General features: G+C 45.4%; 1 protein-coding gene across 1 annotated transcript in view; it reads right to left on the bottom strand.

Moving 5' to 3' along the window:
- Positions 1-12,787, bottom strand: part of dachd (dachshund d) — an 85,813-nt gene extending 73,026 nt beyond the window's left edge. Inside the window, exon 1 of the mRNA XM_079170045.1 lies at positions 12,181-12,787. Within this exon, the coding sequence (XP_079026171.1) occupies positions 12,181-12,731 (551 nt within the window). The 5' untranslated portion in view covers positions 12,732-12,787. The remainder of the gene's footprint in view (positions 1-12,180) is intronic.
- Positions 12,788-13,125: the final 338 nt, after the last annotated feature.

The raw sequence follows: 13,125 nt of genomic DNA, 5'->3' as shown, positions 1-13,125 counted from the left end.
CACTGGCTCACTGGCTCCGCTCCTATGTGGACTCATCTCCATCACGGATCAAACGCTATCTGCCCGTGTTTCCTTTCATTCGGCAGACATCCCTGACATCAGCCATCACTACGGGCTAAAGGAGACTTATGGGAGTGTGTTGGGGCTCAGACGACCTTATGAATGCGGTACATAAGCATTTAGTACTGAGAGGATATAAATGGGAGGATTTGCTCGACGCCGGCAGGATCTGTCAGGGCAAACCTAGCCGGCAGCCGAGTGCACATACTGTACAGCGTGCCGACTTGAGGGCTCTGTAAGAACAATTAGGTACTTAAGGAAAGGAAACATGCAATATGAAATTGCTGCACCAGTGCAATGCTTTTCATGCGAGTATACAGTTATGATATTTGCAATTAGCTGTGGTCTCCAGTTCACATCAGGATATGGCAGACCTCAGCTGTTCGAAGCAGATTTTTTCCCTTCCCTGCTCGGTAGTTAAGAGAAAGCACAGTCAGGTTTCCGGGGCCAAGCTGTGCGGGTTGTTTAATAGGCTTAGCCTGGTCGCCGGACCTGACCTTTCCCTTCCACAATACCGAGGCCGACGGGCCTCGGACCAGCTCTGGGAACACAATGACCCGCGGGTGAAGCCTAATCTCCAGCTCCATACCCTGCGCTGACCAGACGGCCCTTGTTCACAGCCTCTCCGCTGCTCCGACCGATGTCTTCCTGCCGAGACAACGGTGCCAAGGAACTGTCACCAGGCCTGGCCCAGCAGGGGGGGGGCCTGACCAGGCCCCTATACACAGGAGGCCTTCGGGGTCCAGAGGCATCGCCGCTCTCAAGAGTGAGTGCCGCTCGGCGGAATGTGGAGAATGACAGGAATGCCGGGTGCCATCGCCGCATCCTGATAACATTCTACATCTAAGAGCATGATTAGCAGCCTCTGTAGTCGGCCCGTCTATTATGGGCGCGCTTGAAACAGACGGGGCTGCTGGTTATTGTAGGCCTGTCATTACAATGCAGCAGCTCGTCATTTCCAATAACCCGATCCTGAACCTCCAGGGTCACACACACACACACACACACACACACACACACACACACACACACACACACACACACACACACACACACACACACACACACACACACACACACACACACACACACCCACCCACACCCACACCCACACACACACACACACACACACACACACACACACACACACACACACACACACACACACACACACACACACCATCAAATATAAATCGTGTGGCATTGATGCAAAATGATTATACATGTAAATTGAGGCATGGACGGTCCACAGTACAGTGAGTGCGGTTACTAGAAGTGCAGCGGCCTTAAGGTCTTACAGCCACATATTCATTTCATCTAAAGCTTTTAGCATTGTCTGGTTTGCTTTTCATCTAAATATGCATTAAACATCCGAGTGGACATCATCGATTAAAATAATCTGACATGCAACGATGGGGAAAGCAAACAGCAGAGCTGTGTGGAAAGGTTTCTACATATGTCAATGTCATGCATTTAAATGTGAAGAGCAAACAGTACTGTACATGCATGTGTACACACACACACACAAGAGCCCAAAGCATACAAAACACACGAAGCCCATTGTTGTGGCAAGACCATATCAGATAAAGGAAGAGATAAAGAAGTGCATCTGAACCCAAATGTATCCGTCGCTGCATTACTTCAACTTTCTAAGTGTTTGATCTGTGCAGGCGCTGACAAGGCAGTTCATTCTTTTCCAAATATTTTCTTTTCTGGTTTGTTGTATTATTTTTTCCCCTTGGTTCAAATGATGGGCTGTGAAAGGTTCTTCTTTCTTCTCCGTGCGAGTAAACTACACAAAAGCCCGTGTTTGATCTGTGAAACGCGATCTGTATTTCTAGCATTGTCTCCAGTTCCTAACGTGGCATCTTAAAGGTCAGGAGTGAAAGGCCATTTGATAACTACAGAAAGACCTTTTGGGCTTTATTACGCCGCCTTTCATCTCCTTTTCCTGCGGAGGTTAAAACAAAGCAGTGCATCCTTTGAAAAAAAGAAAAGGATAAAATGGATCGCTTTGGAGCCTCGAGCCTTCTTCTTCTTTTTGTCACTGGGAGATCCAGTGTACCAGGAAACTCTTGTGGGATGTGTTTCTGAGAGACGAGTCTTCTTAGGCACAATTAGCATATGTCCTCTCAACCTTCCAGCAAACCTCTCAATGAGACCCTGAAATCCTATTGAGATATTATTACCACTCAAAACAGGGCATTACACAAAACATCTAAAGCATGCGCGCTCATACAGGTGCACACACACACACACACACACACACACACACACACACACACACACACACACACACACACACACACACACACACACACACACACACGCACACAAACGCTCACAGCTCAATGACACCCACTTCCCGCTGAATATTCCTTTCTTTTTAATGGTAACCTTGGGAGACGGGCTGCACCGGCGCAACACTTAACAGCCACTAGTCTGAGAAAAATGTTTTTGATATGCTTGTGTCATTTAATCATCCGCCATTCTGCCGAGGCTGTGCGGGACAATTTTGCAGGATATTAACTCCCAACTAAACCCTGGCTTGTATCATTTGTGGGGCCAGTCAAGCAGGAGTCCCAGGAGGAGCGGAGACTTCCTCCTCACAGTCGTAGTAATCTAAGCCTGACTGGGCGCGCACGGGCACACACACACACACACACACACACACACACACACACATACGCACACACACACAGCCAATAGACAGGTAGAATGAACCATAAAGGGATAAAGGAATCAGGAAACGTAAGGCACAAATGAAGAAGCCCCTTTACTGACAGTCACAGCAGTAAAAGGATGAGTGTGTTTGTGATTTGAGTGATCAGGTAACAACAACAGAACAGCAAGTATATTATATATATATATATATATAATATATATATATATATATATATATATATATATAATTCATAGACGGACCAAATTACTTCCTTTTTCTTTTTATTTCCACACCAAAGTTAGAGATTGAAGAGCATTCGTAAAAATGTCACTTTAACGTGATCCATTTGGACAGCTCACATTGCTTAATGGGGTAGGAAATTCATTTTTTTTTGCTGCTGTGGAACAGACATTGTGGATGATGTGATTCTATGCAAAATATATGAAGCCATTACTAGAAAAATGCATGAGTTTCAGTAGTTGGAGGGGTTGGGGGGGGGGGGGGGAGAAAAAGTATCTCATTGCACGGAGGCTATCCCTATTCTTTACCAGGGAGCGACACACACACACACACACACACACACACACACACACACACACACACACACACACACACAATGCAAAAGACAGCAAAGACAACTGATGAAAACCATTTTTGTTCCATCACAAAGAACTAGGTCACCCTCTCATAATTGTCAATCATGCAATAAATCTCTCTGTGGCACAAATGAATACGGCATTGGAAATGAGACAAAGCTTATTGGCATGCTATGTCAGCTTGACTCAATTCATCCTCCTTTTCACATGAGACCATTCATATGTGAAGCTCTCTCTCTCTCTCTCTCTATCTCTCTCTAACTCGCACGCACACGCACACACACACAAGCCAACGCGCTTCACACGCCGCTAATGTGAGAGTTACGCAGGGGTTAATGCATGTGGACAAACCATTTCAGCCGAGGGCTGCTTTATTATCACAACCGTGTTTATTTCCATAGAGAACATGTCTCACTGTATTTTCTGCAATGCTGTGGAATTACTAAGAACACACACACACACACACACACACACACACACACAAGTAACTGTTACGGAGCATTGCTTTTAAGGCGTTAGTGAACGCATGGACAGAGTTTTGGCGACCTGAGATTACAATTGAAGGGATTCTAATCGCACAAACTTTGCTTTTCTGCTTCGTGTTTTCATGTCCATGACAACAAGTCAGTGATCTCGTTTTCGTTCATCTCTGACTGAACTCTGACAGTGTCGATAATGCGTGAAACTGAACTGACCCCTGACTTTTTCGGCTAACCTCACATTCATAGCAGGTGTGTGTGCGGTGCAGTGGTCTGTTTCCGTGTTATCTGATTGGCCCGGGAGCTTTGGCTTGACACAGCACTACAGCTCCCTCCGCCGAGGCTTGTGTCACATCTCCGAGGACCCGACTGTCACTCTTTAAGAGGAGGGTAATAATAGCCGGGCGCCACAGCAAGTGGTGGCACAGGCGATTTTAAAGAAACATCAGGGAGATGGTGACATTTGAGTCTACGAGGAGAGAAACCTAAGCGCTGCAACCAATAAAGGCTCCCACCAATATTCTCACTAGGGTTTTAAAAGGGGGGGGGGGGGGGGGAGATACAGAAGCAGAGAGAGGCTGAGAGGCAAAAGAGAGATGTCAGTGTTAGATGAAAATGTGTTGACCTGGTGATATTGATATCCCTCGCTCATAACCTCTACAGGTGTGCCCTGCCGTCAGGAAGCAGCCCTGGGTGTGGCCATCGCTATGGGTAACAGACAAAATTGCAGACCTTATCGTTTTACAGCACAGCGAATGAGCTGCCTGTCCACTTCCAGCTGCTGACAGCTCAACTGATTCTGTAGTGAAAACACAGCCACCGTAAGAATAAACCATTCACACGGCACGGATCCTTTTCAACATTTGTATTCTTTTTTATTTTGAACCTGAGAAAGTACTCGATTAGCTTGTTTAAAAAAAAAGGTAATATATAAGCTAATTATTTTTTCTAATTATTATTATTTGACGGTTGGAACATTACAACTTCACACTTTTTTTCCCCAGATTTTCTAATTTCAGAAATGCTCAGCTGACAGCGACCTTAAGATTAATGAGTGGGTTTTGATTGAGCAGCTTTAGTGAGGCTGAAGGGATTTGAAAGACAGATCTAGAACAATCTGCTGATCAAACGTCCAACGCTGTTGCGAGAACCATTCATTTAGATATGACCTTTACATGTATGAAGAAGAACACGCTAAAGCTGGAACTGAGCATTCATGGCACACTGACATTGCAGCGCACCGATTGTCCAACAAACATGTGAAACATGTGGAAAAGGGGCACGTTGCTGAGAAACAAATTAAAGAGGAATCACTTCCTTTGACGTTGTTACCATTATAACTGTTAACTTACGATGGTTTAGCCAGTTCAAATCATCTTTTACAGACACTCTGAAACCTGAATCAAACATCAAGAGTCTGAAGCTCCAAAAGCAGACACGAGAGAGCCGTTTAGCGTTTAGCCTGCTGGCTCAACAGGAACTCATTTTGTGCACATTGTTAGTTATAATCCGATGCAACAAATTGACTGCATAAAGTGTTTCTGGTGTCTAAGTGAATTCAGAATCCACGTAAATAGCTGTGGGGCCGTTTTCTTAGTTTTCTTTTCCATCACAAGGTATTGACTAAGCAGATGCTTTGAACCACCACAGAATGTGCTGCTAGTCTCAAGTGTCATTAGCTTCGGGGCTTTTCCAGCTAGCGCCAGGTAAAGATTAGATAACAATCAGCCCTTTAATAGATACTGTTGGAGGCACCGGAGCCGGGCCTGTGCTGTGCCGTTCATCTGAAGCTAACAACAGAAGAAGAGAGAGAGTGGAAGCCGATGTCATTTCCTTCCCTGTGATGTACCGCTGAGCCCAGCAAGCAAACGCGGCTGCTGTTAAATTACATGTAGCCGCTCCCTCCAACCAGTGTCAGTGTACAGTGTGTCTGTCTGTGTTGGTTCAGGTCCAACTAGGATTTGAAATGGCACATTTCTAGGCAAGGCAAGGCATTTATTTGTACAGCACCTTTCAACAACAAGGCAATTCAAAAAAAGGTCGGAACAGTTCATAACCAGAGCAGCAGATCACACATGTACTTTGGCACCCGCACCACTCAGTGCTTCATAAGCCAACACTGGTGTTTCTAAGATCAGCTCTTGGCCAAACAGGAAGCCGGTGTAGAGATGTGAGAAGTGGACCGGTGTGGTCTCTCCTGGTCTCAGTGAGCAGCTGTCTGATCAGCCGAGACCACTGGAGATAATGGACGGAGTGGACTATCCTCAACAATCCTACAATCATTGATTTGTTAAATGCACTCAATGCTTGTATGGGACCATGGTCACTTGATGATATTGTTATATAAATCTGTCATCAGCATGAAGATATTTAGTAGTTTTCTGAATTCTGGTAATAGTGTGTAAGTGATGTATACTAGTACCAGTACACGTAGATGTATGGGGTTTATTAAATAGGAATATACTAGAGTATATTCACGACATTTTGATATGATAATTCAGGTATCAAAAGTTTGACATGTACACAAATATTGTGTCTTAGCGTGCATCTACTCTGCAATCGCCTGCTATAAACACATAACAGCTAACTGTGCTATGTAATCTGAATAGCATGATATTGGACAAATATGCTCTTTGTTTAAAGGAAGGTGCATCTGCTCAGGGTGTTTCTGAACTTTCAGTCAAAGGAGAAGAAAAAGAAAAGAGTTGTGCTCTCATACCGTGATGTGCATTACTTCACCGAGATTCCAAAAAAGTACAAAGGGCTTTTTGTCGGATGACATTCCTTTCTTAATATACTTCAATTATTAGGAGGAGTCCTTTGTATTGAGTAGAGAGCTCCGAAAACATTAACACTGGAGGAATAACATCTGCGTGTTTACTCAGGAGAAGATTCATCCCTGATAGCCTCCGCGAAAACGAAGAGAGGGGGAGAAAAAAACAAGTGGAGGAAATTTGTGGAATCCCATCTGAGATTGCTTCCCTGATGGATTCCTTTTCCTGTCAGCTCAGACGAGAAATGAAGCCGGGGCAAATTAACTCCTGATACAGCCACGCTGAATTAGACAGAGAGTGGGGGGAAAAAAACTACACACTTTTTAAGGATTCCAGCCTTGTCATTTTCAATTTTCTGCTCTTTGGACATGCTTGTATTCAGATTCCCCAACATCTATTCGCCATATCAATCCTAATTAGACAATCTGGGCCCACGAAGGATGGGAGCGGGAGTTATTTGCATAATTTAATCATAAATACTCTGTGATACATATTTCCAAATGCATTTGTACAATTATCTTTTCATCCTTGAGGCAAAAGTATTAATATGATTAGGCAATAATTCTTTAAAAAAGAGGGGGAAAATAGGAAACCAGCAAGTGCGCACTCTTTTTTAAACTCCAGCTTTGGGCTATATGAAAAATTAATTAATTTCTGAGGAAAATCAATTTCTCTATGTGACCATATTAGACAGAGCCAGGCAAGGGCCTGCATTCCTTCCCCAATCAGAAAATCTCATCTGCTCCCTCTAACTTCTGTCAGTAGCATTTAATATCCTGGTACGAGCGCCGGTGACTTCCGCCATGCTCCCTAAATGTGCAGTAATGTGAAGGAGCCCGCGAGTAAGGACGAGCCAGGGAGCTGTGGCTGTGGGGGAGAAGAGGAGAGCGGAAATCACACTGACCCAAAATCTATCGCCGGCCTGTCAGGCAATCAGTCTCAAGTGTAAAATCACCAGGTAAAATCGCCGTGTTTGATATGCCAGATAAGTCATATTGACAGATAGATTCTAAACAGCTTAACTCTGTTGTCTATAAGAATCAAAGCTAATACCCCTTTATGGTTGGCGAGCACAGTAAAAAATAGGTCATTTGAATATGCTGATTAGCGTGGACGGACCCGATGTCGGCGTGTGATTTTGCACCATTTCACTCGGGTAGAGGTATTAATTGGTACTTCAATTGCTGCTGCCGATCCAGTAAAGGAATGCAAATAAGATGGGAGCCTGGACAACTAATGCATCCAACAGGCAAATTAACAGTACAGGCCTCTTTGCCATGCAAACAGCCTCTAAATCCACAAACCACATTAGAGAGTGTCAAACAAAGCCTCTTTAACGAGTCCTGGCTCAGCCTCATTGTTAGCTATTAAAAAGAAAAAGAAAAAATGATCTCAAAAGAAAGGGAGAAAATGAATGATACTTTTGTTAACCGAGCTCGACCGTGGGTATTTTGGTTAAAATAGAAAAAATAACTTTTAATTTGCACTCGTTCCAGCTGAATGGATGTTAAGTCAATAAAGCAATTCTGATTTTGAAGGAGACTATTTGTTTATAAAAAGAAAACACCTTGCTGCCATCTGCCAACTGCACAGTTGACTTGAGCACATGTACTGTACCTAATCAAATTTAGCAGAGCCCCACTGAAGGATTAAAAATGCAAAAAAAAGAGAAAGAGAGAGAAGTTAAAATGCTTTTTTCCCTTCAATAAAGAAACAACACACAATATGAGGGCCAGTTTGACTTTCAAGGAAGTACTTGAATAGATTTGGATTTTAAACCGCTTTGTATATCCTTCTCTCTTGCTCTCTAATCAGGCATCTGTCACTCTGTTTTTGAAGTTATTATCGCCCGAGCTCCCTCTTGGATGCGGTTGCTGGGTGACGGGTATCTTAGCACCCACTCTGACTGGGAATGATTTGAATGGAATCCAGAAATCTCCCCTGAGTACCTGTAAACACATCCGTGCCTTGTAGAAAACAAATATATTATAAGAAGAGCTCGGCGGCGGAGAGGAGGGAGAGAGACAAGCTGGCACCCTCGGTGGCAGCTCACACTGAGCGCTAAACAAAACAATTACCGTCATTTGCAAATATGTGTGTTTAGGCATAAACACTCTTGAAATAGGAACAAGAGAGGTGATAGCTCTCATAGCACCCTCTGTCATGTCAATATCAATTAAATGTATATCTGTTAAAGGAGAAGTCGTACCACTGTGACCTGTCACATCGGGAGACGCTTCAGAGGGAGATCTGCTCGACTGCAACGAGCCGGGGAGGGAAAAAAAAAATCTATTTAAGAAGGGCATGTAAGTGAAAAAGCCGTCCCGTTTCCCAGTGGTGGGACATTGTCTGGGGCGTGTGGTTAACCTTCAAGGGTAGACAATGATTGTCAATTAACTGCTGCATTTCTGCGCCCCGGCATCGGGTAGCCTGCCCCCACACAGCAGACCAATGAGAGATATGCGATATCTCTGCACCCCCCCCCCCCCCCCCCCCCCATCCACCCCAGTGTTATAATAACCTTTCAGAGAGTTCAAGTGTCACGCAGCAATAAGAACCTTTTCCATCCCACCACGGGGAGAATGAAAAGGAAAACAAGTAGCTGGAACAGAGGGCTCCTGGAGGGCTCCTGGAGAGCCGGAGTCTTAATGTAGGGGAGATTACTGAACCTGGATCAGTCTGGGAGCAAAGAGCCAACACTACTAATCTGGCACGAGAGTCCTTAGGAAAATGAAGGGGTCAAAAATGACTGGATTCCCAGTATGCTTAAAGATGAACAATAATTACTAAAATACCGTGCAGCTTATTAGGCAAAGTACAAAGTCCAACACTCACTGTAGAAGTAAAAGAAAAAGGATTAATTCATCACCATAATAAAAAAAAATACCCCAAAATATCCGACACAGCATTTCTGAGCGGCGTTTACCATTTAATGTGTTTCAAAAAGTGTTCTGCTAAAGTAAGCATGGCGGGGAACAATTTGGTCGGAGCTTGTTTGTGTCCACATCCAAAGTCTAACAGCGGGATGCAGCGGTGCTCTGTGATGCTATTCACATTCACACTGTGTGCAAAATGAGACCAGTGTTGTTTTAACACAATAGGCCGTGGGAGGGGGGGAAAAAAAGCATGTGAAATAGTAAGACCCATTGTAAAGGAGGTATTATTCACTTCATTGTTACCGCTCTGCCTCTGTATAATAAGAGTAGTGACATAGTGGTGATCGGGGCGAGATGAAAAGCTAAAGTGACCCAGGCTTGTTGTGTAACCCGAGCGGGTTAACCCGGTGGACTCGGGTACTTTATTTTATTTTATTATACTGACAGCAAGTCTTTGAGGGTCAAAGCCTCTTTTTTGGAGAGGGGGAAACTGGTTTCCACCTGCAGGGCAACACGTGTCCTGTTTACTCCGACTGATCATTTTGTCGTCAGCAATTTCGACGACAGGCGGTGTAAAGCCCCCCCCCACACACCCTGCAAATAAAATCAACTCTTTTCTAAGTAACAGAAGCCTTTTATCCGGCGGATGCCTCGCCGCTCCGTGATGTAATTGTCCAAATGGGGCAGGCAGGCAGGCCGGGTCTGAGTGATTGATTTCAGCCCAGCACCGGGAGTACCTGGCTGCTTTCAGAGACAATTACGGTCCTGTCCATGTGCCCGTAATAGCCCACCACTTTAGCGTCATTAAAGCGACGCGAGGCACTGCATTATCCTTTAACCCCATCGCTGGCCATCCCCCCATTGACAACCCGGAGAGTTCAACCACATACTTTGTCACCTGAAGCCCCCCCCCCCCCCCCCGCACCAGACCGGAGGAGAGGATCACTGCACCGTGTGTTTCTCTCTACAGAGGAGAGGGAGGGAGGGGGAGGGAGGGGGAGGGGGGGGGGGTTCTGCTCCCTCGATGCTTTATGTAAATGACGCCTGAGCGCCAAAGTGCACAGGTGAGCCGTTGAGACGATTACAACAGCAATCGAAATGTGGAGCTGAAGAGTGTTTAGAACGTTGTGTGAAGAGAGCATAAAGAGAAAATAAAATGCACGCTGCTAAAAAATTGAAATAAATGTACTGCACAAGGGAAGAGCTTAAGAATTCAAATAATATGTCACTGTGTTAATTTGCCTCCCTCTTCTGACCCAGGCCCACTCTGCAGACACAGCAGTTCTTTGAGGGTCAAAATGTATCCAACCTCCTCATACATAGAGATCTTAATGGCACAAAATGGTCTGTGTGTGTGTATGTGTGTTTAAGTTGTTTTTTCCCCCACATGTACGTGGAATACTAAGCATGCATCTAAAAAGTCAGACTTGAGTTTAATCTCACACTATATATTTCTTTTTTTTCCAAAAAGGCTGTATGCTTATACACCGAGATAACCAAAGTGACTCAAAGTGTTTATTGCTATCCCCCACACTGAAGTGAGCCTTTCCATCATATTTGCATTTCCAGCTCATTTCTGGGTAGCAGATCAATATGGAATCAATCATAGTGACAGGTGAGATGGTAAATTTGACCAGGCTGAACCATCCTGCGAGACTGAGCGATACATCAAAGCCAGGAGCAACAGGACGGTAAAAAATGGCTTTTAATCAAATATTGATCCTCACTTTAAATCACCCCCATATTAAAACGTATAAACCTCAAAATATTTGATTTGGTAATATGGGTTAATGCATTCATTTCGCTTACTGTGTGTGAATTTCCTTGTTTAATATAAATCAAGGATGTTTGGTAAAAGGCAGGTTCTAATGTGTGTGTTTGTATGGCAATTATCCCGAGCATTTACAGTGGGGAAGAACAGACTGCATACACTCATACAGGAGTCGTGAGTGTACTGTTACCTCCTTTAAAAAAATGTACTGGCTGTCAATACTGAGAAAAACAATTAATACACTAATGAGACATAATTCTGATAATCTGTGTTTGTCTTGTTTACTTACTTTAATTCTAATTTACAAATAAAATTGTACTGGCCCTGAGGCAAGGGCATATAATAATGTACAACCTCGTTTTCTTCCAGAGAAAATTGTTTCAAAGTTTCCTTAAATTAAGAGGAATTACAGTGAAGTGAGGATCCGAACAGATGGCTGTGGCGGTATTTGTGACATCGCCTTTAGCCGCGGCGGCTCTGCGCTTCTTGAAGTTTATTCAACAGCGTGGTGGAACTCGGCCGTGGTGTAGCCTACATTATCGATTCACTCGTCCCGCGGCAGACAGGCGATCCATCATGGCACAAGCTTTGCCCTGCACGTGTTTAAAAAAAAAACTTTCACTAAACTTTCTCACTGATGGTGCGCTCTGGCCTCTGGCCTCTCGCCGTCAAAACGGACACACCAGAAGCACATTTTAGCAAACCAACGCTCACGTACACACACACACACACACACACACACACACACACACACACACACACACACACACACACACACACACACACACACACAGTTGTTTTCTTAACTACGAATGATACATTAATGTCATCGCTTGAATCACTTGTTTTTTTCCCCCTTCCTTGCTCCCTCGCCTTTACGCACGGCATGTCCGTGAAGACATTTAAAACCCAAAGAAGAAGAAAAAAATAAATATTCCGCACAAGAGCGGTCCGCTTACCTCGCGTTGGTGCAGTCGTTGTACAGCGTCTCGAAGTCTTTCCTGGAGATGAGTTTACAGCGGTTCACCCCGGGCTGGATGGCGCCGAGCCCTCTGAGGATGCGGACCTGCTCCACATTGCACACCACCGGCGTGATCTCCAGCCGCTTCAGCTTGGTGTAGACCGTGTGCAGTCCGCCGACCAGGTGCTTCAGGAACAGGTCGAAAGCCTGCGGCAGGCAGATGAGCTCGCAGCCGTCCACGGTGAAAGAGGCCACTTTGGCGGCGCGCAACTCGACCATCTTGCACTCGTTGTTCTGCGGTATGTTCTCGACGGGCGACGGGGTCGAGTACACGGGCTTGCCGGGCGGCAGCGCCGCGTTTGGGATGCCCGGGCTGCCGGTGGCGAGGAGCTCCGATCTGAACAGGTTCTGTCCGGGCGCGGACGGCGGCACCAGGGATGGAGACGGCGACGAAGTTGTCGTCGGCGGGGACGTCGTCAGGGTGGGAGTCGAGATCGGAGGCAGCGCGACCAGAGTAGTTGGTGGGATCAGAGCAGCCGGTACGGCCATGGTCACCTACAGGAGGGGGAAGAGAGTAGCCGAAGTTCAAAGTAGAAAAACCCAGCCTGCCGAGACACCGCTAAATGAAAGAATCCACGAGAGTTTAGCTCCTCGGATAAGTTGTGAAGTAAAAAGAGCTGCCGAGAAAAGGCGTGCTGAGTGAGGGCGTTGGGGGGTGGGGAGGGGGGCTGAGCGGCGGGACAATGATCAAAGATAGGAGGAGGAATGACAGGAGGAAAATGAGCTGAAAAGTGCAGCTCCGCTCTGTGGATGAGTTGTTGTTGTCACACGGTACAGAGGGGGCGGAGCTAGGGGACACGCAAGCCTTTGAAGAACAGACATGTTCCAGTCTGTTCCGATTGTTTATTCCACATTAGAGAAATACGGTTACATCGGATGATAA

The sequence above is a fragment of the Pholis gunnellus genome (assembly GCF_910591455.1).
Source record: "Pholis gunnellus genome assembly, chromosome: 12".
Classification (NCBI taxonomy): Eukaryota; Metazoa; Chordata; class Actinopteri; order Perciformes; family Pholidae; genus Pholis; species Pholis gunnellus.
The sequence above is the reverse complement of the archived record's forward strand: the minus strand, read 5'-3'. Positions and strand labels throughout refer to the sequence as shown.